General features: G+C 46.7%; 1 protein-coding gene across 2 annotated transcripts in view; it reads right to left on the bottom strand.

The window, feature by feature from the left end:
- Positions 1 to 13,540, bottom strand: part of SLC44A3 (solute carrier family 44 member 3) — a 225,516-nt gene extending 211,976 nt beyond the window's left edge. The window contains exons 1-2 of one of the 2 annotated variants that reach the window (XM_073593076.1): positions 13,055 to 13,540; positions 12,885 to 12,956 (exon numbers count right to left, since the gene is read on the bottom strand). In XM_073593076.1, coding sequence (XP_073449177.1) covers positions 12,885 to 12,908 — 24 coding nt within the window. In that variant the 5' untranslated portion in view covers positions 12,909 to 12,956; positions 13,055 to 13,540. The remainder of the gene's footprint in view (positions 1 to 12,884; positions 12,957 to 13,054) is intronic. The other variant, XM_073593073.1, reaches the window with a different exon arrangement.
- Positions 13,541 to 25,629: the final 12,089 nt, after the last annotated feature.

Below are 25,629 nucleotides of genomic sequence, written 5' to 3'. Positions count from 1 at the left end.
ATTTTTATAACAGCTTACCTGTAAAATCCTTTTCTTGGAGTACATCATGGGACACAGAGCCTTAAGTAATTACTTAATGGGTTATAGGCCACCTACAGGTGATGGACACTGGTTATACCCAATCCAGGAAGTTCACTCCCTATATAACCCCTCCTCCTTCCAGGAGCACATCAGTTTTTGTAGCAAAGCAATGTCCCATGATGTACTCCAAGAAAAGGATTTTACAGGTAAGCGGTTATAAAAATCCTATTTTCTTTATCGTACATCATGGGACATAGAGCCTTAAGTAATTACTTAATGGGACATCCCATAGCAATGCTACTTGAGGGGAGGGAGACACAACCCAGAGGGTACCCCCAGACTTGAGGACCTATGCTGCTGCCTGCAGCACACTGCGCCCAAAGGCGATATCCTCATACCTCCTTACATCCAGCTGATAAAATTTTGTGAATGTATGCACTGAAGACCAAGTTGCGGCCTTACAGATCTGAGCCATGGAGGCCTGATGACGCACTGCCCAAGAAGCACTAACCGCCCTGGTAGAGTGCGCCTTAACTTGGAAAGGGAGAATCTTACCCCTTAAATCATAAGTTTGAATTATGACTTGCTGAATCCATTTAGCGACAGTGGATTTCGACGCTGCCTGTCCTTTCTTAGGACCCTCTAGCAGAATAAATAAGACATCAGTCTTACGAATCTGAGCAGTTGCCTTTGAATAGATTTTCACTGCTCTCACCACATCAAGACAATGTAGTGACTTTACTTCCTTGGAACATGGTTTTGGAAAAAACGATGGCAGGAAAATATCTTGGTTCAGGTGAAAACCTGAGAACACTTTTGGTAAAAAACCTGGACGAGGGCGCAACACCACTCTGTCCTCATGAAAAATCAAATATGGCTCTTTACAAGAAGGAGCAGCCAATTCTGAAACCCTCCTTGCTGAGGATATAGCAACCAAAAATACCATCTTTCTTGTTAAAAGGACTAAGAGAATATGTTGTACCGGTTCAAATGTCTGTTTTTGTAACACAGACAAAACTAAATTCAAGTCCCAAGGGTTCAAGGGAGGTTTGACGGGTGGATTAAGCCACATTACCCCTTACATAAAACCCCGGACTAAAGAATGTGTAGCAAGTGGTCTTTGAAATAAGACCGATAAAGCTGAGACTTAGCTTTAAAAGTACTCAAGGCCAATTTCATTTCTACCCCTAATTGTAGAAAGGAAAGAATTCTGCCTATTAAATATCTCCGAGGGTGCCACCCCCTGGATTCACACCAGGAAACATAAGCCCTCCAAACCCTATAATGTATAGTTCTGGAAGCTGGCTTCCTTGCATTAATCAGGGTAGAGATAACCGACACGGAAAGCCCACGTTTCTTTAGAATGTGTGTTTCAATAGCCAAGCCGTCAAATTTAGAGAGCATAAGGAAGGATGGAATATCAGTCCCTGTGAGAGCAAATCTGGCCGTAATGGAAGGGACTATGGGCCCTCCACTGCTATCATTATGATTTCTGCATACCATGACCTTCTGAGCCATGCTGGTGGCAACAGAATTACCGGCTTTCTTTCCAGCTTGATCCTGCAAAGAAGTAGAGGCAACAACTGAATACGGGGGAATGCATAGATCAGTGAGAACTGATCCCATGGGGTCACCAACACATCTGTTCCACATGAGAGTGGATCCCTTGTTCTGGCCACAAAGTTGACCAACTTCATGTTGAACCTGGACGCTAGAAGATCTACGTCCGGAGTCCCCCATCTTTGGCAAACAGCCTGAAATATGTCGGGGTAAAGAGACCATTCCCCTGGGAATAACTGCTGGCGACTCAAGTAGTCCGCCTGCCAATTCTCTACACCCTGAATGAAGACTGCCGATAGGCATGCAACTTTCCTTTCAGCACAAGTTAGAATATGGTTCACCTCTCTCAGCGCTGAGAGACTCTTGGTTCCCCCTTGGTGATTGATATAGGCCACAGCTGTGGCATTGTCGGATTGGATCCTGACAAGACAATTCCATAACCTGAAAGTCCAGGCCTTTAGAGCCAGACGCACTGCCCGAATCTCTAGGATATTGATGGGCAAGGTTCTTTCGGTAATTGACCACTGTCCCTGGACAGTTGTCTTTTCTAGTACTGCTCCCCAGCCTGAAAGGCTGGCATGCGTCGCTACCACTTTCCAGATGACTGGTCTGAAGGATTTTCCATTCAACAGATTCTGGGTTAGTAACCACCAAGTGAGGCTTTGGGACACTCTTGGGGACAGCCGCATTGGCAAGTCTAAAGCTTGAATTGTTTTGTTCCAAGCAGACAGGATACTGTTTTGCAACAGTCTCGAATGAAACTGGGCATAGGGAACTGCTTCGAATAAAGCCATCATGGTTCCTAGCAACCTCATTCAAAGGCGAATGGAGGGATCATCTTTTGACCTGACCATCCGCACCAGCTCTCTTATGGAGTTGATTTTTGCCTGAGGCAAGAACACCTTTTCCTGGGCTGTGTCTATGATCAGACCCAGGTACTCCAGCCTTTTTAGCGGTATTAAGGAAGATTTCTCTAGGTTAAGAATCCAACTCAAATTTTCCAGATAATTGGTTGTAGTGTGTACGCTTTGCTCCAAACGAGACACATCTATTAGTAATAGATCGTCTAGGTATGCTACAACTGTTACGACTGTTATGCCCTGTGCCCTTAACCTGGCTAGAGGTGGGGCCAGCACTTTTGTGAACACCCAGGGTGCTGTGGCTACCCCGAAGGGTAGGGCTACAAACTGAAAATGCTGCTGTTCCAACTCCGACGGCAGAAACTTTTGGTGAGGGGGAAATATAGGGACATGCAGATAGGCATCCCTGATGTTGATTGATGCCAGAAGTTCTCCTCTTAGAAGGGTAGAAATCACTGACCTGATCGTCTCCATGCGAAAGGAGCGGATCTTCAGGAACCGATTTAGATTTTTTAGATCTAGAATGGGTCTGACATCTCCATTTGGTTTTGGTACCATAAAAAGATTTGAATAAAACCCCAGACCTTGCTCTTTTGTGGGGATCTGTATGATCACCCCTTGAGATATTAAATTGGTCTAGTGACTGAAACAGAGATTGTCTTTTCTCTGAATCTTTGGAAATGCTTGGCCTCAGGAAGCGAGACGGTGGAAAATCCAGAAATTCTGTACTGAATTTCCTCTTTCCAGACTTCTGAAAGCTGCAGAAGTCTTCCCCCCACCTTGGTGAGGGGGGTTGCCTCTTCATTATGAGGCTTTAGGATTCTGATTTGCAGGTTTTCGATTCCAGGACTTCTTTTGAGCCCGGGTCTGACTCTGAGGTTTTCCTCTAGAGTCTGACGGCGGAGGCTGTCGCCACTGCCTAGAGGCAGAAGCCCCTGGCACAGGGGAAAGAGCCCTTTTAAATGAAGGGTGTTTATACTTTCTTTTGACTGGCAAAAGAGTACTTTTCCCACTAGAAATTGTTTGAATATATTTGTCCAAGTCTTCTCCAAATAGTCGCTCCCCATGAAAAGGGAACCCAGTTAGGAAGTTTTTACATGGTGCTTCAGCTGACCAATTTTTTAACCACAGGATTCTACGCATATGCACCAGCATAAGCGTAAGGCAGGATGCCTGGTGAATAGAATTTTTAATGGCATCTATGGTAAAGCATAATGCTTTTGGTAGTTCAGCCAATTCCCAAGCTTGTTGTGCAGGAATCTCTCTAAGGGGCTGTGTAAAGTGGTCCTTTAGTGATTGACAGACTGCAGGTTGAGTAACGGCACCTGCCAAGAAAAAAGTAGATTTTAAACAGGGATTCTAACTTTTTATCTGTTGGATCCTTAAGCATTTGTGCATTGTCTACAGGACAAGTTAGGCCTTTATTCACACTGGAAATCGCAGTGTCAACTGCTGGTACTTCCCATTTTTTTGGAGAATTTCTCCTCCAGGGGATGGAGAATTTCTCCTCCAGGGGATAGAGAATTGAACATTTCTTAGGAGGGAGAAAATGCTTATCCGGCTGATCCCATTCAGCAAAAAAAAAAGCTGTTCTAGTAATGCATGTGCAGGAAACGCCTGCAAAGGCTGAGAAGGTTTTAAGGAACCCAAGGAAGAAACCAAGCTTTCAGGAGACTGTGTTAGGGGCAGCATGAAAGTGGAACGAACCATCTCTGTAAGAGTTTGTATCAGCAATTTCTCAGATTGTAAGGATGAAAAAGGTTCATCTACCATTGTTTCCTCCATAGAGGAATTATCAGTTTGTTTTTCCTCCTGATCCAATGAGGGTAACACCTCATCCTGAGCCCACTGTTCCCCTTGCAAAGGTTCTGAAGTGGGGGAGGGGGATCTAGCATGCTTACTATCCATTTGAATGAAGGATGCGATTAAAGCCGCTAATCTCTCTTCCAGACCCTGCAGAGAGGAGGAAAGGACATCTTCAGTCACGTATACAGGGACTGAGATGTGAGAAGCAGCTGCACCACCAATTTGTTCCAATGGCTCCCTACTGGCTTGCCATAACTGGTAATTCAGGCAAGGATGACAGCGTGGAAATGCGACTCAAGATCCTAATGCCTGGGGGTGAAACCTTTACTTTTTTGGTAAGCATAGTCCTAAGTACAAAAACAGAGGCACTATACAAATTGCACTTAATCGCAGAATATAGTCATAACATTTAAAGCCGCTATAAAGTTCAGCCTAGTGCTGGGAAAACGGTGTCTTTCCTGTATCAGGAATGCCAGTTTGCAACCCTCACGTGTCCCACAGCTCCTGTGTCCCTGTGTTGCAATGCAAACAAAGTGAGGTGGATTAAGCACACTCTGGGTGAGGATGCAGCTGATAAACCAGCACATAAATGATTTAAATAAAGGCCATTTGGCAATGTCCATAAAAAGCAATAAAAACTAGTAGGAAGGAAGGCTGATCTGAAACGAAGTGAGGGAAAGAAAGCGGTGTCTTCTAAGCGTAGTATATTAAAAATTTAAAGGATTCAATGTAAAAAAATAGTGAATACACTCACAAACAGATGAGAGAGACAGGCATGTATAATGGGTGTCATCCGCACTTATCCAGAGGATGCAGGGCTGGGACCGGTGTGTACCGAGAAGTCATCCTCAGTAGCGAACGCAGTGGTGGAGTCCAATGCCTTCAGTATCCAGGGGAAGGGATCCGTGAACACCGGAACGTCCTGCTGCGATGTCATCACTTCCGGATTAAAGTTCAGCGGGAGGGTGCACGCGTTCGAAGCATGCATGCTTCTTCCTCAGGCCGTGAATGTTGTGGGTAGAGATTTTATCAGTGGGAAGTTTACACTGAATGTGTGTGGGCATGTACTGCTGCAGCATGTCTCAGGATTGCGCCGAGGATGGTGGCTACATATCCACATACAGTGGGATCTAGGAGGACAACCATAGCCACTCACAGAATGGAAGTTTCAGCAGCACAGTCTCAAAATTTAAACTAAAGCAAAACGTATTCTTTTTGGATAGAGAAAATCACGCCATACTCTAGATGGACAATTTTTTTTATTGTTCACACAAGCGAGGTGAATGGAGGAATCCTCCCCACTGAGACATTGTATTCTGACAGCAGGACCCTCCGCTGTCAGAATACACTGATCAGTAGCTGCAGCTGCTGAATGAGAAAACATTTGCAACATTCCTGGTTAACAGAAGTTCATCCACGTTTGTGGATGTGCAAGCCGAGACTTTTTTTTAACAGGTACATTCATGTCATCAATTTTGAAAAACAGAATATGCTATTTTTTCATTAGGCTTAGTGTCACTTTAAAATATTAGTTCACCTTTTCAGAAAAAATGTGAAAAGCATACATCCTTCCCACCCCGCTGGTCAGCGCCATCACGATGAATTAATGTGGTCCCTCCCGGAAGCACTATACAGAGAATAGGGAGAAGAGCGAGGTATTCAAATCCCCAGAATCCTGAACAGGCTGCAGGGATGTTAACAGTTCAGGATCGCCAGAGTACAGCGGGGACAGGCGGGGTGTGGAGGGTGTTACATATTTATGAAAGGGTGAACTAACGCTTTACAGATAATTGAACAAGAACTGTAATCTGACTGTAGTGTGTATAGTCATCCTATGGACACACTGCCTCATTGACCAATCCTTAGAGGAAGAAACGTACAAATTGTATTTCTTCTTTTGGACTGTGATAATGCTGGAAGAGGGGTGTCTGATCACTCCCTACACAAACAGAAGATGGATATTAGAGGGTCTGATCATCATCTGATCTGGGATCTCCTATACAGTACAGGACACAGGATCCCCTATACAGTACAGCCTACAGGATCTGGGATTCCCCATACTGTACAGGCTACAGGATCTGGGATCTCCCATACAGTACAGGACATGGATCCAAGATCTCCCACACAGCACAGGACACGGAATCTCCCACACAGCACAGGACACGGAATCTCCCACACAGCACAGGACACGGAATCTCCCACACAGCACAAGGGATCAGTCATACAGTACATGACACGGGATCCGGGATCCTATACAGTAAAAAAAATGGGTTCCCCAATGCAGTATAGGACATGGGATCTGAGATCTCCCACACAGTACATGAGGACACGGGATCCCCCACGCAGCACAGGACACGGGATCCCCCACGCAGCACAGGACACGGGATCCCCCACGCAGCACAGGACACGGGATCCCCCACGCAGCACAGGACACGGGATCCCCCACGCAGCACAGGACACGGGATCCCCCACGCAACACAGGACACGGGATCCCCCACGCAACACAGGACACGGGATCCCCCACGCAACACAGGACACGGGATCTTGGGTCTCCCATACAATACAGGACACAGGATCTCCCTTACAGTACACACAGGACATGGGATCCCGGATGTCCTATACAGTACAGGCCATAGGATCTCTCAGAGTACAGGACACGTGATCTCCCATACAGTACAGAACACGGGCTCTCCCATACAGTACAGGACATGGGATCTGGGATCTCCCAGCAGTACAAGACATAGGATCTCCCATGCAGTACAGGACATGGGATCTGGGATCTCCCAGCAGTACAAGACATAGGATCTCCCATGCAGTACAGGACATGGGATCTGGGATCTCTCATATAGTACAGGACATGGGATCCCTCATACTGTACAGGACACTGGATCTCCCATACAGTAGAGGACATGGGATCCAGGATCTCCCATACAGTAGAGGACATGAGATCCGAGATCTCCCATACAGTAGAGGACATGAGATCCGAGATCTCCCATACAGTAGAGGACATGAGATCCGAGATCTCCCATACAGTAGAGGACACGAGATCCGAGATCTCCCATACAGCAGAGGACACGAGATCCGAGATCTCCCATACAGTAGAGGACACGAGATCCGAGATCTCCCATACAGTAGAGGACATGAGATCTGAGATCTCCCATACAGTAGAGGACATGGAATCCGGGAGCTCCCATACCGTACAGGACACGGGATCGTCCACGCAGTACAGGACACGGGATCCCCCCACGCAGTACAGGACACGGGATCCCCCCACGCAGTACAGGACACGGGATCCCCCCACGCAGTACAGGACACGGGATCCCCCCACGCAGTACAGGACACGGGATCCCCCCACGCAGTACAGGACACGGGATCTGGGGTCTCCCATACAGTACAGGACACGGGATCTGGGGTCTCCCATACAGTAGAGGACATGAGATCTGAGATCTCCCATACAGTAGAGGACATGAGATCTGAGATCTCCCATACAGTAGAGGACATGAGATCTGAGATCTCCCATACAGTAGAGGACATGAGATCTGAGATCTCCCATACAGTAGAGGACATGAGATCTGAGATCTCCCATACAGTAGAGGACATGGGATCTGAGATCTCCCATACAGTACAGGACATGGGATCTGAGATCTCCCATACAGTACAGGACATGGGATCTGAGATCTCCCATACAGTACAGGACATGGGATCTCCCATACAGTACAGGACATGGGATCTCCCATACAGTACAGGACATGGGATCTCCCATACAGTACAGGACATGGGATCTCCCATACAGTACAGGACATGGAATCTCCCATACAGTACAGGACATGGAATCCAGTATCTCCCATACAGTACAGGACATGGAATCCGGGATCTCCCATACAGAGTAGAGGACACGGGATCTCCCATACAGTACAGGACACGGGATCCGGGATTTAGTTCTCCCATATAGAGGAGTGTATTTTTCCCATGGTTCAGAGAAGCAGGATCTCCCATTCTATGGATAGCGTAGGACCCACTAACTATGGGGTACTTTGTCGCAGTAAGTGGGCTTAAGCACCGTATAGCAATATGGTGTGGCCAAATCCCCATATTTTTTTTAAATGTTTAGGTGTTTTAAATAGCATTGCAGGAGGTAAATGTCTTTTTGCATGTGTGTGCTGTGATATTTTGTTTTGTTTCATGGTATTATGGCTGCACCATCTTTAATGTATCTTTTAGGGTGTGCCCCCCAAATATCTTGCTTGTCCCATACAGTACAGGACACAAGATCTCCCATACAGTACAGGACACGGGAGCCCGGATCTCCCATACAGTACAGGCCAATGGGATCTCCCATACAGTACAGGCCAATTGGATCTCCCATACAGTACAGGCCAATGGGATCTTCCATACAGTACAGGACAAGGGATCCGGAATCTCCTATACAGTACAAGACATGGGATCTCCCATACAATACAGGACAAGGGATCCCGGATCTCCCACACAGTACAGGCTGCAGGATCCCCTATACAGAGTACAGGACACGTGATCTCCCATACAGTACAGAACACGGGCTCTCCTATACAGTACAGGACATGGGATCTGGGATCTCCCAGCAGTACAAGACATAGGATCTCCCATGCAGTACAGGACATGGGATCTGGGATCTCTCATATAGTACAGGACATGGGATCCCTCATACTGTACAGGACACTGGATCTCCCATACAGTACAGGACATGGGATCCGGGATCTCCCATACAGTAGAGGACATGAGATCCGAGATCTCCCATACAGTAGAGGACACGAGATCCGAGATCTCCCATACAGTAGAGGACACGAGATCCGAGATCTCCCATACAGTAAAGGACACGAGATCCGAGATCTCCCATACAGTAGAGGACATGAGATCTGAGATCTCCCATACAGTAGAGGACATGGAATCCGGGATCTCCCATACCGTACAGGACACGGGATCCCCCCACGCAGTACAGGACACGGGATCCCCCCACGCAGTACAGGACACGGGATCCCCCCACGCAGTACAGGACATGGGATCCCCCCACGCAGTACAGGACACGGGATCCCCCCACGCAGTACAGGACACAGGATCCCCCCACGCAGTACAGGACACAGGATCCCCCCACGCAGTACAGGACACGGGATCCCCCACACAGTACGGGACACGGGATCCCCCCACGCAGTACAGGACACGGGATCTGGGGTCTCCCATACAGTACAGGACATGGGATCTGAGATCTCCCATACAGTAGAGGACATGAGATCTGAGATCTCCCATACAGTAGAGGACATGAGATCTGAGATCTCCCATACAGTAGAGGACATGAGATCTGAGATCTCCCATACAGTAGAGGACATGAGATCTGAGATCTCCCATACAGTAGAGGACATGAGATCTGAGATCTCCCATACAGTACAAGACATGGGATCTGAGATCTCCCATACAGTACAAGACATGGGATCTGAGATCTCCCATACAGTACAGGACATGGGATCTCCCATACAGTACAGGACATGGGATCTCCCATACAGTACAGGACATGGAATCTCCCATACAGTACAGGACATGGAATCTCCCATACAGTACAGGACATGGAATCCAGTATCTCCCATACAGTACAGGACATGGAATCCGGGATCTCCCATACAGAGTAGAGGACACGGGATCTCCCATACAGTACAGGACACGGGATCCGGGATTTAGTTCTCCCATATAGAGGAGTGTATTTTTCCCATGGTTCAGAGAAGCAGGATCTCCCATTCTATGGATAGCGTAGGACCCACTAACTATGGGGTACTTTGTCGCAGTAAGTGGGCTTAAGCACCGTACAGCAATATGGTGTGACCAAATCCCCATATTTTTTTAAAATGTTTAGGTGTTTTAAATAGCATTGCAGGAGGTAAATGTCTTTTTGCATGTGTGTGCTGTGATATTTTGTTTTGTTTCATGGTATTATGGCTGCACCATCTTTAATGTATCTTTTAGGGTGTGCCCCCCAAATATCTTGCTTGTCCCATACAGTACAGGGCACAAGATCTCCCATACAGTACAGGACACGGGAGCCCGGATCTCCCATACAGTACAGGCCAATGGGATCTCCCATACAGTACAGGCCAATGGGATCTCCCATACAGTACAGGCCAATGGGATCTCCCATACAGTACAGGACAAGGGATCCGGAATCTCCTATACAGTACAAGACATGGGATCTCCCATACAATACAGGACAAGGGATCCCGGATCTCCCACACAGTACAGGCTGCAGGATCCCCTATACAGTACAGGACACGGGATCCCCTATACAGTACAGGACACGGGATCCCCTATACAGTACAGGACACGGGATCTCCCATACAGTACAGGACACGGGATCTCCCATACAGTACAGGACACGGGATCTCCCATACAGTACAGGACACGGGATCTCCCATACAGTACAGGACACGGGATCTGGGATCTTCCACACAGTACAGGACACGGAATCTCCCACACAGTACAGGCCACAGGTTCCTGGATCTCCCATACTGTACAGGACACGGGATCCCCCATACAGTACAGGACACGGGATCCAGGATCTCTTATACAGTACTGGACAAGGAATCTCTCATACAGCAGTGGTTCTCAACCCTGTCCCCCAACAAGCCATATTTGCAGGTTTTCCTTTATCTTGCACAGGTGTTTTAAATCAGAGTCAATGACTTGGTATTTTGGACAGCTATTATCCAAGAGAAATTCCCAAAACATGGGGTACTCTAGGACAGGGTTGAGAACCACCACTATACAGTACAGGACACAGGATCTCTCATACAGTACAGGGTCTGGGATCTCCCATACAGTACAGGACACAGGATCTCCCATACAGTACAGGACACGGGATCTCCCATACAGTACAGGCTGCAGGATCCAGGATCTCTCATACAGTACAGGACACGGAATCTCCCGCACAGTACAGGCTGCAGGATCCAGGATCTCCCACACAGTACAGGACACGGAATCTCCCACACAGTACAGGACACGGAATCTCCAACACAGTACAGGACACGGAATCTCCAACACAGTACAGGACACGGAATCTCCAACACAGTACAGGACACGGAATCTCCAATACAGTACAGGACACGGAATCTCCAATACAGTACAGGACACGGAATCTCCAACACAGTACAGGATCTGGGATCTCCCATACAGTACAGGCTGCAGGATCCCCTATACAGTACAGGACACGGGATCTCCCATACAGTACAGGACACGGAATCTCCCATACAGTACAGGACACGGAATCTCCCATACAGTACAGGCTGCAGGATCCAGGATCCCCTATACAGTACAGGACATGGGATCTCCCATACAGTACAGGACACGGGATCTCCCATACAGTACAGGACACGGGATCTGGGATCTTCCACACAGTACCGGACACGGAATCTCCCACACAGTACAGGCCACAGGTTCTCCCACACAGTACAGGCCACAGGTTCCTGGATCTCCCATACAGTACAGGACACGGGATCCCCCATACAGTACAGGACACGGGATCTCCCATACAGTACAGGACACGGGATCTGGGATCTTCCACACAGTACAGGACACGGAATCTCCCACACAGTACAGGCCACTGGTTCCTGGTTCTCCCATACAGTACAGGCCACGGGATCCCCCATACAGTACAGGACACGGGATCTGGGATCTCCCACACAGTACAGGCCACAGGTTTCTGGATCTCCCATACAGTACAGGACACGGGATCCCCCATACAGTACAGGACACGGGATCCGGGATCTCCCATACAGTACAGGACACAGGATCCAGGATCTCCCACACAGTACAGGACACGGGATCTCCCACACAGTACAGGACACGGGATCCGGGATCTCCCACACAGTACAGGACATGGGATCCGGGATCTCCCACACAGTACAGGACACAGGATCCAGGATCTCCCACACAGTACAGGACACAGGATCCAGGATCTCCCACACAGTACAGGACACAGGATCCAGGATCTCCCACACAGTACAGGACACGGGATCCGGGATCTCCCACACAGTACAGGACATGGGATCCGGGATCTCCCACACAGTACAGGACACGGGATCCGGGATCTCCCACACAGTACAGGACACGGGATCCGGGATCTCCCACACAGTACAGGACACGGGATCCGGGATCTCCCACACAGTACAGGACACGGGATCCGGGATCTCCCACACAGTACAGGACACGGGATCCGGGATCTCCCACACAGTACAGGACATGGGACCTGGGATCTCCCACACAGTACAGGACATGGGATCCAGGATCTCCCACACAGTACAGGACATGGGATCCGGGATCTCCCATACAGTACAGGACATGGGATCCGGGATCTCCCACACAGTACAGGACATGGGATCCGGGATCTCCCACACAGTACAGGACATGGGATCCGGGATCTCCCATACAGTACAGGACATGGGATCCGGGATCTCCCATACAGTACAGGACACGGGATCCGGGATCTCCCATACAGTACAGGACATGGGATTTGGAGTAATAATGAGGATAGGAGATCAGCAGGTGCCAGGTTGGATGAGGTGGGTGTGATGACCCATCAGTGAAGGGTATATAGGTATATACAGGCAAGTCACTTGTTACCTGATACTCCCCACAGCACGACATGACCGAGGATCACCGGGAAGGGGGCATGCCGGGTCTTCACTGCTCCTCCTATAACACAGAAGACAAGAACGGGTCACTTACAGCACCGGGGGTGCCTAGCTATGTGCTAAATACATACCGTTCCTTGGACCCAGCTATGTACTTACCGTGCTATGTACCCAGCCGGGTGAAGTTGGTAAGAAGCAGGTAGAAGGTTCCGGGAACGCGCTCAGGAACCCCGGGGTGACGCGAAGTCCCGGTAATCCGGCCAGGTGAGGAAATCCCGTCACTACGGGGCAAGAATCTGCTGCACGCCTCCGACACTGCCGCCGTGCACGAGCAAGGCGCGCCCTCCCGCTGTCCTCAGGAGAGCAGAAGTGTGCTGTCCCAGCTGTGTGTCCCCTTCATACAACTTAGATATACAATACCTTCTATATAACTGAGATATACCGTCTATACACCCTCCATGTAACTGAGACATGCCGTCTATACACCCTCCACACACGCAGTGTCCGCTCTGTGGTTACATCTGAACACACGTCTGGTGCCAGGAACGAAGTGACCTGAAAGCCGTTTTTAGAATGGCGGTGAAGGGATAGAAATAGAACGTGTTCTGCACATAGTATTCTCTCCTAGTTCTGAGGAGAGAAGGGAAACCACCTCTGTCAGGAGTTTACTAAGGAATGTCACATGACTTCCTCTCCCAGAAACACACCAGGAAGTGAGAGGAAATCTCCCTTCATGAAGAGACTCAGGAAACTAACCCAGCCTTAGGCCTCATTCACATGGTCATACTATAGCATATCTCTTTGCGAGGGCCGTATTTGCCCACACAGTTGTTCCATACAGGCAGTCTTATTCATTCCAATTGGGAAGCAGCGGCTGCACAGACACCGCTGCTGTTCTCAATCTGACATCCTTGCAGATGTGTGGCCCCAAAAGCATACAGTGTCGGGGCAAGGTCGCCTAGGGCCCAGGGCACACATGCTAAACTGCAACCCCCCCATTATGTTTCAGCAAAAATCCCCTCCCCCCCCAAAATATAAAATAAAAAATTGGGCACTAATCTGCATGATTACCGCCAAAGCTAAAATTCCCCCTCCTCCCAGTTCAAATTTGTCCCTCTGCTGAAATCCCCCCTCCCAACACAAATCTCTTCCCCCCCCAAATCACCACAGCACAAATGCACCCCCCCCCAAAAAAAAACACACCCCACCTAACACAAATCCTCCACTTCTCAAATCTCCTCTCTGAGTACACATCCCCCTCTCCAAATCTTCCTCCTAGCACAAATACCCCCCATCCCCCAATCCCCCTCCCAGCACAAACAACCCCCAATACTAGTACAAATTCCCCCCTCCCAAAAAAACAAAATTCTCCTTCTAGCACCCCACACCATATCACCTCTTCTAGCACAAAACCCCCAAATGAGTCCTCCTAGCACAAATCCTTTTCTCCCACCCCCCTCCCAACACAAATCCCCCTGAATCACCACTCCCAGCACACACACACAAATTTTCCATCCTAGAACAATTCATAACCCCTGCTGCCCTCATATTCCTTCTCCCAACCCAAATTTCCTCCCCCCCTCAATCTCCTCACTGTGGCACCCCCACCTCACATGATACCCCAGTGCCCAAGGCAGGCGTCCCTCCTGCCCACCCCTTGTCCCGGCTCTGGTTTGGGTACCCGCACCCACACGGCTGTTCAATTGAGACACAGTGCTTGCATACCGATTGAAATAAATGGGACTGCCTGCACAGGAATGCATAAAACACCTGTACATCTCAGTGCAGACCAACATGGATCTCGCGCACAGGTGTACGCTGTACTACACCCATGTGAATGAGGCCTTAGAACAGTTCCCAATGTTTAACCTGGGAGCAGTCAGGGAAGTACTCTACCCTCTCAAGAGAGACACCATGCATTAAAACCGTTCAAATGGGTCTCACTTCCCTTGCCATTCCCAGCACTCCTAGAGAGTTTACCTGCGGGCCCCAACACTATCCATGGGGAGCCCTATCAGCACTAAGGATGGGCTGAATGACCCCCTGTTCGATTCGCACCAGAACTTTTGAACATCGCGAAAGTTCGGAGTCGAATAACGAACCCCATTGAAGTCTATGGGACTCGAACTGGAAAAATCAAAAGTGCCATTTTTGAAGGCTTATATCCAAGTAATTGGGCATACAATGGTTATGGGGGTCTGGGTACTGCCCTGGGGGACATGTATCCATGAAAAAAAGTTTGTAAAAAACTTTTTTTTTATGAGCAGTGATTTATTGATGCTTAAAGTGAAAGCATAAAAATGAAAAATTGCTTTCAATATAGTGCCTGGGGGGTCCCCTTAGTCTACCTGTAAAGTGGCACATCTGTACTGTGTATAAAAGCTGCTGCAGCAATAATTGCATTTATAAAGCCACACTTTATTTGGTAAGCAACAGCTCGCAAAGCCAGTCTGTATGATGAGACCACAATGTTGTGCACTGGGAACAAGATTGGAGATTTTATGGATAAATTCTGTTGTCTCTTCCACAAACTTTGGATAGAAGTAACAGGTGCAGAAAAATTGTTTTTTGGGTGTCGGTGGCGCATTCACAACGTAACCTTATAGAGGCACTCTTGATGAAAGCAAGAATTGGTATTGCTGTCAAAAATTGAAATCATATGCACCTGTCAAACAGATGTGGAAAATTGGTCTTTGGGTGTCGGTGGCGCCTTCACTCCGTAACCCTATTGAAGTACTCTTGATCAAAGCAAGAATTGGCCTTGCTGTAAAAAATTGAAATGATATGCACCTGTCATACAGGTGCAAAAACATTTGGTCTTTGTGTGTCAGTGGCGCCTTCACACCGTAACCCTATTGAGGTACTCTTGATGAAAGCAAGAATTGGCCTTGCAGTCAAAAATTGAAATGATATGCACCTTTCAAACAGGTGCAGAAAAATCGGTCTTTGGGTGTTAATTGTTCCCATAACCCTTCACCAAAAAAATTCTTTAAGATGAAATCAACACCCACAGCAATAGGCAGCCTAGAAGTCCTGCAGAGATTCCACATCCCCAAAACACTTAATCAGCGACATCGGCATCAGGGGCTTCATAGCTGCTGATAATCCAAGACTGATTTCTTTTGATAAATGTCAGACGGTCCACGGAGTCTGTGGACAGACGTGTTCTATTATCAGTAACAAAACCTCCAGCAGCACTGAATACCCGTTCGGAAAGCATGCTGGATGCAGGGCAGCCCAGCAGCTCAATTGCATACTGGGCAAGTTCTGGCCGATGGTGAGTGAAAGCTGACAGCCCTGGGCGGCGAGGACTAAAAAAATTGTGAAATGCATCACTTAGGCGGCCGCCTTCTCCACCGCTTCTCTCTTGACCAACAGAAGCCTCAAAACTATATTTTCCACCACACTGTAACCTACCAGAGTCAGGAAAAGCGTTAGATAAACTTCTTTTTAAGGTGTCCTCAAGAGATTTCATCTTCTGCACTCTGTGGGGACAGGATGAGTTCTCAAAACTTTCCCCTTGTAACGGTAGTCAAGGAGGGTCGCCAACCAATAGTGATCCTTCTCCTTTATGCCACGTATTCTTGGGTCCTTTCGCGGGATTTGAAGCATGAGGGAGCCCATACACTGCAAATTTGTGGAGGCATGAGAAACAGACTCCTCGGGGTCACTGAGGATTATAGTATCTGGAACTGCCTCCTCCAAGCCACGTACTACTCCCAAGGGTTCTGGGGATGGAAAACCATCTCTTACTGTTTGGAGTATGTCTTCCTCTGCTTCAATGTCTCCAAAACTGCCAGAATCCTCCTCCTCCCTCTCCTCTTGTGTGTTCTGTTGCGTAGGAACAATGGTGTCTGCATAAAGTGGGCCTTGAGAGAAAAGGAAGTCCTCCTCTTCCTCCCGCTGCTCTGCCTCAAGTGCCCTGTCCATAATGCCACACAGAGTCTGCTCCAACAAGAACACAACAGGGATTGTGTCACTGATGCATGCATTGTCACAGCTCACCATCCTTGTGGCCTCCTCAAATGGTGACAGTACAGTGCATGCATCCTTTATGAACTGCCATTGGCATGGGGAAAAAAAGCCAAGCCGGCCTCAGCCCGTCGTTGTGCAAAACTCACATAGGTATTCGTTACTCGACCCGACTTGCCTTGACCCTGCTCTCTGATATCCTGGTTTGACCCCTGGCTTGCATCTGGACCTTGCTACTGCTTTTTCTCTAGTGTTTGCCCCAAATTGGCTCCTCAACTCTGCTGTTCCTGTATCCTGTGTATGACCCCGGCTTGCTCCTGTTTATGCTTCTGCACTGATCCTCCCCATATGACCTTTGGCCTGGCTCCCAGTTTCCCCTTTACCATGCACCTCAGGTTCTTCCAGTGCTACCAGCCTGCTACAGTGATCCCTTGGTGATCAGCTCATCTGACTACAAGCAAACGCCTGGCAAACCGTGCTTCTTTGAACACCAAACTATCTGTTTCCAACTCCAGGGACGTGCTGCACTTAGCCGCAAGGGGAGCCCTCTTTGCATCTCGGCCTCCATACCAAACCTGACACCTCTGGGCCTGCCCCTGCAAATCTGCAAAAATCTCTGCTCCAGTGTGGTTCCTGTCCCCTAGACACACCAGCTGAAGCACTGCATGGCACCTTTTAGCCTGACTCATTGAATAGCTCCTTGAAAGCTTAGGAGGTACTTGTGGTTCATAGAACAATTCAGCAGAGGAGGGTATAGAGGAGGAGGTGGGGGTAGAGCTGACAAATCTCGCATCATCACCACTAGCTGTATGGAGCTATGGGGGCACAACAAGCTGCAGCACTGAGCCCTGTTCTGCATCCCTCTGAGTTGCAAGCAGAGTTACCCAGTGTGCTGTGAACGAAATGTATTGTCTCTGACCATGCTTGCTGGATCACATGTCAGCAGTAATGTGGACTTTGCGGCTGACTGCCTTGCCCAACGATGCTACAACATTGCCTTCCAAGTGGTACAGAGCTGGAATGGCGTTACGTGAAAAAAAATAGCGACTGGGAACCTGCCATTGTGGTACAGCACATTCTGCAAATTCACGAAAGAGGGCAAAATCCACCAGACAGAAAGGCAGAAGTTGTAGAGCCAGCAGCTTTGACAAGCTTGCATTTAGACGCTGGGCATGTGGGTGGCAGTGACTGTATATTTTTTTTCACTGCAGCAGATGGAGCAGAGATATTTGCCGGTTATAGTCTACAGCTGGTGTTGTGCTACTGACAGATGTGCTGCAAAGACCTGGGACTCCCTGCGCTATACCATCATCCTTGTCAGTGGAGGCTGCTGAGAGGTCATGAGGTATAGTGGGGACAGACTGAGGTGAGTAAGAAGGAGGAACAGAATTGCGCCCTTTTTGTGTGGCTTTCAGGTGCTCTTGCCAACGGGCTGAGTAGTGGGAGGTTAAATGTCAGAGACACTGAGGTCAATGAACAGCTTGGAGTCTTGGACCAATGGTAAAGTACCATTGGTCCCAGCTGCCCAATAAAAATGCTGCAGTGGAGGCACGCCCCTCACTGCAGTGTCATAGAAGGGGTATGTGTCTAAAAGACAAATGCACCCTTCCAGCCTAGCCCTCTTAACTACAAGTAAAAAACTGGTAAGTAAAAAAAAGTTCAAACGTCAGTAATTTGTCCATTGAGCCACCTGCTTGAGTACAGATTTTAGTAAATTACCTTAAAAATAATATGTAATAATTATTTGTATATTACTTACTAATGGTAATTAACCCCTTTCCACCCAGGCCAATTCTGACACTTCTCTCCTACATGTAAAATATCATCATTTTTTTGCTAGAAAATTACTCAGAACCCCCAAACATTATATATATTGTTTTAGCAGACACCCTAGGGAATAAAATGGCGGTCATTGCAACTTTTTATGTCACACAGTATTTGCACAGCAATTTTTTTAAACACTTTTTTTGGGGGGGAAAAAACAGTTTCATGAATAAAAAAAAACACTAACGTTAGCCCGAGTTTTTTTGTATAATGTGAAAGATGATGTTACGCCGAGTAAATAGATACCTAACATGTCACACTTTAAAATTGCCCACACTTGTGGAATGGCGCCAAACTCCAGTACTTATAAATCTCCATAGGTGACGCTTTAATTTTTTTTTTTTTTTACAGGTTACATGTTTAGAGTTACGAGGAGGTCTAGTGCTAGAATTATTCCTCTCGCTCTAAGGATCGTGGTGTATGTAACCTGTGTGTATCTGGCTCTGATCCACTGACCTCACTGCATGTCTCTATTTAGTGGTTTACTTAAAAAAAAAAGAAAACATTTTAACACTTCCATATCTGTCATCTTCACTTGAGCACATTGTCACAATTGTACTATTGTAACAATGTATTTATCATTGAAGGTTGCAAACAGTCACAAATGTGTAGTAGTCCTAAAACAGAGTGGGACTCAGCAGAAAAGACACAGCAGAAGTAGGCAGAGATCCATTTAGCTATCCAGAGTGTTCAAACTGCAAACTTGGCACAGCAGTTATAATACCACATATAGAGGTGTTTACATTCTTGCATATGTAAAGGAAACACATGGAGAAATATGCAGGCTGTTATCGCAGGGCCGAGTCCGGCAGTCGTGTCAATGGACGCAAATGCTGGACTCGGGAGAATGTCCGCAAGGTAACCCGCCCAGGAGAGCACTTCTCCTAGGGGGTTATCTGATGCGGGGAGGAGCTGTGAGAGCTGCCAGGGGACCCCAGAAGTCGAGGATCAGGCCACACTGTGCAAAACGAGCTGCACAGTGGAGGTAAGTATGATGTGTTTGTTATTTCAAAAAAATAAAAAACAAGGGTGTACAATCACTTTAGATTTTGAAAATGCTAGTTTCCTGACTATAATGCATTCTCAGCTTCTGAGTCGCTCCAATGGAATTAATTTAACCACTTGACCTCTGAAAGATTTACCCCCCTTCATGACCAGGCCATTTTTTGTGATATGGCATTGCATTACTGTAACTGACAATTGCGCCGTCATGCAGTGCTGTACCCAAATAACATTTATGTAAAACTTTCTTTTGGTGGTATTTGATAACCTCTGGCTTTTTTTTATTTTTTTGCGCAATAAACAAAAAAAGACTGCCAAATTTGAAAAAAAAAAAATAACAATATTTTTACTTTCTGCTATAAAACATATCCAATAAAATAAAAAAAAATTAAAAGCAAATGTCTTAATTAATTCAGGCCAATATGTATTCTGCTACATGTTTAAAAACAATCCCAATAAGCATATATTGATTGGTTTACGCAAACATTATAGTGCCTACAAACTATGGTATATATTTATGGAATTTTTATTTATTTATCTTTTTAATACTAGTGTGACAGCGCAGTCAGCTCTGATCAAGTATGTTGCCCAGGATTCTCAAATAGGCAGTTTGAGAGGCTCCAGGAGGATTCCTTAATTTGGAGGAAACTGTTTTATCAGTTTCCTCTATGGTTGGTAAAATCCATTTGGGAACCTGAAGCCTGGAGATTTCACAGTGATCTGGATGGGATGAAATCTGCATTCCTGGGACCAGGATTTAGGGCTAGCCAGCACACTGATTGTTCAGGTGTGTGTGGGTCTGATAGTAGAGTCAGGACCAGGGTTCTGGGCTCCACCCTCCCGAAGAGTCCAGGCAAGCAAGGGAGAAGCGTGTACATCTGCACGGTATAGTCTGACAGAGGGCCCAAGCCTGTGGGCTGGGGCAGAAAGGAAGCTCTTAAAGAGAGTGACAGCATAGGTACAGAGTGTGTACAGAACAAGGACCCTGTTATATAGCCAAGAGGGCCTAGGCACAAAAATAAATACATCATTGCTGTAAAGTTGAAACCCCTGCATGGGATATCTGGATGGACTGTTTATTTCTTTTGTTTAATAAAAGTGGGCCATCAAGCCCTTAAACTGCATATCTGGAGCAGACTCGGCTCACTGGAAAGCTCTACACTTAAGCTAAATAACCCCCAAACTTTACACTAGTAATGATGGGAATCGGCGACTTATAGCGCGACTGCGATATTGTGGCAGACAATCGGACACTAACTGACACTTTTGACACTTTGCGGGAAGCAGTGACACTAATACAGTGATCAGTGCTAAAAAATATGCACTGTCACTGTACCAATGACACTGGCTGGACAGGGGTTAAACATTTAGGGCGATCAAAGCGTTGACTTGTGTGCCTAGCCAGCGTTTCTGTGTACTGGATGTGCTGCTTTTACTAGGGAAAAGATGAGTTTTATTCCCTGCTGTGTAGGGACACAAAATCCATCCCTTCCCTCTTGTCATAACGGAGATCTGCCTTGTTTACATAGGCTTATCTCCATTCTGTGTATTTTACCGATAATCAGCGGGTGCCGGAGGACATCCAGTGCCTGCCACCTGCAGATCGGATTCTGCTGTGATTAATCATGGCCCATCAGTGGTACAAGCATGCCCCCTGTATGCAGACGTGCAGAATCACGTATATATGCGTGATCCTGCACAGGAGGGCCGCCCTGTAGCATAGAGTGGGCCGGAAGTGGTTAAAGTCCAACTGTGGAAAGTTATCCCTTACAACAGTGTTTCTCAACCTTTTTTTCATTCAAGGCACCCTTTAAAATGTTTGTCAATCTCGAGGCACCCTCCAATTAACTAATGTTCTAATAGTTTTACATAATGCAGCAACATCAATAAATGTAAGATACCCAACCTTAGAGGTGATGTATTCTTTCAAAGCAAATACATTTTTGCAAACTGGTACTGACTAGTATTCCAATGTTTCTCTTCTCCCTCAGTTTTTCTCCATCACTCAGCTAATGAGACCCCAAAGCTGATGGAGGGAGGCAAGGGAGGGTCAAAAAAGGATGATATTCAGGCAACTGACATCTTCCTTATCAACTGATGATGCCATTGGTCATTAGGAGATTGGCAGCTGGGTGGTTGTAATGCTGTACAATAAAAATCTGTGGCTTTGTTTAACTAAAAGACAGGTTTAATCCATCCGCTGGCTTGTATACAGTTTTGGGGCAATTTTTGGGTATTTTGCCAAGGCACCCCTGATGAAACCTCAAGGCACCCCAGGGTGCCTGGGCACCCTGGTTAAAAAACGCTGTCTTACAGTGAGGCTGCACCTGCATTATAAAGGTTAATTGCTTGTTAAGGTCAAGGGCACTAGTAAAAGTAGATTTACTTACCCAATCTTGTGCTTCTCCATGCTTCTGGGTTGGTCACCAAAGTGTCTTCTCCCCTTTGCCCCAGCGGTCCAAAGTCCTGACGTCATCAAGACCAATGCAGGGTCCACAGTCCTACATTGGACGTGATAATGTTGAGGGACAGTCTACCTCTGGAGCGTGGAGGTGTATTTTTTTTTGTGTAGGATCAGGTAAGTAAAAGCACTGTTAGTCTCCCCTAGACTGAACAAGCAACTAAGTCTTGCAGTGTTGGTGGAGTCCCATAGTCCCACTGTAAGGGATAGTTTTTGTGGAGTTGGGTTTTTGGGTCTATTTACACCAGCCAATGCATTACAACATGTAGACGGAAGACTCTCTTCAGTGCAAGACACATGAAAGCCTGCATGGAGTTTGCTAAAAAGCACCTGAAGGACTCCAAAATGGTGAGAAATAAGATTCTCTGGTCTGATGAGACCAAGATAGAACTTTTTGGCCTTAATTCTAAGCGGTATGTGTGGAGAAAACAAGGCACTTCTCATCACCTGTCCAATACAGTCCCAACAGTGAAGCATGGTGGTGGCAGCATCATGCTGTGGGGGTGTTTTTTAGCTGCAGGGACAGGATGACTGGTTGCAATTGAGGGAAAGACGAATGCAGCCAAGTACAGGGATATCCTGGACCAAAACCTTCTCCAGAGTGCTCAGGACCTCAGACTGGGCCGAAGGTTTACCTTCCAACAAGACAATGACCCTAAGCACACAGCTAAAATAACGAAGGAGTGGCTTCACAACAACTCCGTGACTGTTCTTGAATGGCCCAGCCAGAGCCCTGACTTAAACCCAATTGAGCATTTCTGGAGAGACCTAAAAATGGTTGTCCACCAACGTTTACCATCCAACCTGACAGAACTGGAGAGGATCTGCAAGGAGGAATGACAGAGGATCCCCAAATCCAGGTGTGAGAAACTTGTTGCATCTTTCCCAAAAAGACTCATGGCTGTATTAGATCAAAAGGGTGCTTCTACTAAATACTGAGCAAAGGATCTGAATACTTAGGACCATGTGATATTTCAGTTTTTCTTTTTTAATAAATCTGCAAATATGTTAACAATTCTGTGTTATTCTGTCAATATGGGGTGCTGTGTGTACATTAATGAGGAAAAAAATGAACTTAAATGATTTTAGCAAATGGCTGCAATATAACAAAGAGTGAAAAATTTAAGGGGGTCTGAATACTTTCTGTCCCCACTGTAGATCTGACTGCAGTCCGTTCCTGGTGTACTGTTTCTAATATACTTCCGGCAGGCAGGTGATTCAGTTAGCTGTAGTGTATTTAATATATATATATACAGATAGTCTCATATATATCTATATCTATATCTATATCTATCTATCTATCTATCTATCTATCTATCTATCTATCTATCTATCTATCTATCTATCTATCTATCTATCTATCTATCTATCTATCTCCACTGCATACAGTTTAGCTATATCTCACTGCAGGCCGTTCCTGGTGTACTGTTTCTAATATACTTCTGGCAGGCAGGTAATTCAGTTAGCTGTAGTGTATTTAATATATATATATATATATATATATACACAACTCTCGTGTGTATGTATGTATGTATATGTATATATATATATATATATATATATATATATATATATATATATATATATATATATATATATCCACTGTATCCAGTTTAGTCTGACTGCAGGCCGTTCCTGGTGTACTGTTTCTAATATACTTCAGGCAGTGTACACAGTATACAGTGCTGTGCACCCATAGTGCAGTTGCTCATACTTTTCTGGTGGTCAATACATTACAACCGTAGTTTTTATTACACTTCTGTTGGTGTACACAGTACCCTGCACCCCTAGTGCAGTTGCTACTACTTTGCTGGTGGTGTACACAATACATATAGTGCACCCATAGTTGTTATTACACTTCTGTTGGTGTACACAGTACCGTGCACCCCTAGTGCAGTTGCTACTACTTTGCTGGTGGTGTACACAATACATATAGTGCACCCATAGTTGTTATTACACTCCTGTTGGTGTACACAGTACTGTGCACCCCTAGTGCAGTTGCTACTACTTTCCTGGTGGTGTACAAAATACATACAGTGCACCCATAGTTGTTATTAAACTTCTGTTGGTGTACACAGTACCGTGCACCCCTAGTGCAGTTGCTACTACTTTCCTGGTGGTGCACACAATACATACAGTGTACCCACAGTTTTATTAAACTTATGTTGGTGTACACAGTACCGTGCCCCCCTAGTGCAGTTGCTACTACTTTTCTGGTGGTGTACACAATACATACAGTGCACCCATAGTTGCTATTACACTTCTGTTAGTGTACACAGTACCGTGCACCCCTAGTGCAGTTGCTACTTTTTCCCTGGTGGTGTACACAATACATACAGTGCACCCATAGTTGTTAATAAACTTCTATTGGTGTACACAGTACCATGCAGCCGTAGTGCAGTTACTAGTGCTACTACTTTTCTGGTGATGTACACAGTACACAATACATACAGTGCACCCATAGTTGTTATTACACTTCTGTTGGTGTACACAGTACCGTGCACCCCTAGTGCAGTTGCTACTACTTTCCTGGTGGTGTACACAGTACACAATACAGTGTAGTGTTTTTTTGCTAAACAAAATTTACAGCATGTCCAGAAGGCCACCAAGGAGAGGCAGACACTCACAGGGCACTAAAAGAGGGCAAGCAGGCTCTGTGTCTACAGTCGACAGTGCTGGTCAGGTGCAGGGCGCTGCTGAATCCCCACATATTTTGAAAAGTTCTTTGGTGTGAGCTTTTTTGACACGTGTGCAGCAGATCGCACTGTTGCTGTTTGCAACATATGTCTGAAGCGTATCAAGCGTGGCCAAAACAGCATCCCATGGGCACCACATGCTTGACCAGACATATGACGACCTCCCATGCAGTCCATTGGCAACAGCACTTAAAAGACCCACATCAAAGAACAAGGCGGACCTCTCCTTGCTCCTCATCAGCTGGGTTCTCCAACCCCACTATACCTCCAGTCCTCTCAGAAACCTGCACTGAGAGGAATGAAGGTATAGCAATAGGTGTCCTAGCAAGTACTTGCAGCCAATCTGCAATCAGTACACCTCCATCTGATTTTAGCAGGCAAATTTTCCTACCCCAGTAGCTAAACCATTGAAAGAAATTCGGTCCCAGCCATCCACATGCTCAGCGTCTGAATGCTAGCTTGGCCAAATTGCTAGCACTGCAACTGCTGCCTTTTCAGCTGGTAGACTCTGCCCCCTTTCATGAATTTGTGGAATGTGTGGTACCTCAGTGGCAGGTTCCCAAATGCCTTTTCTTTTCATGGAAGGCCATTCCGGCTCTCTACCAGCATGTGGAAGGCAATGTCTTGGCCTCGTTAGACAGGGCGGTCAGCAGTAAGGTGCATATTATTGCTGACTCATGGTCCAGCAGGCATGGACAGGGACATTATCCTTCTTTCACGGCGCACTGGGTAACTCTGTTGGCAGCTGGGAAGGATGCAGGACAGGGTTCAGTAGTGTT

This window comes from Aquarana catesbeiana, linkage group LG07 (genome assembly GCF_042186555.1).
Source record: "Aquarana catesbeiana isolate 2022-GZ linkage group LG07, ASM4218655v1, whole genome shotgun sequence".
NCBI classification, from domain to species: domain Eukaryota; kingdom Metazoa; phylum Chordata; class Amphibia; order Anura; family Ranidae; genus Aquarana; species Aquarana catesbeiana.
The sequence above is the reverse complement of the archived record's forward strand: the minus strand, read 5'-3'. Positions and strand labels throughout refer to the sequence as shown.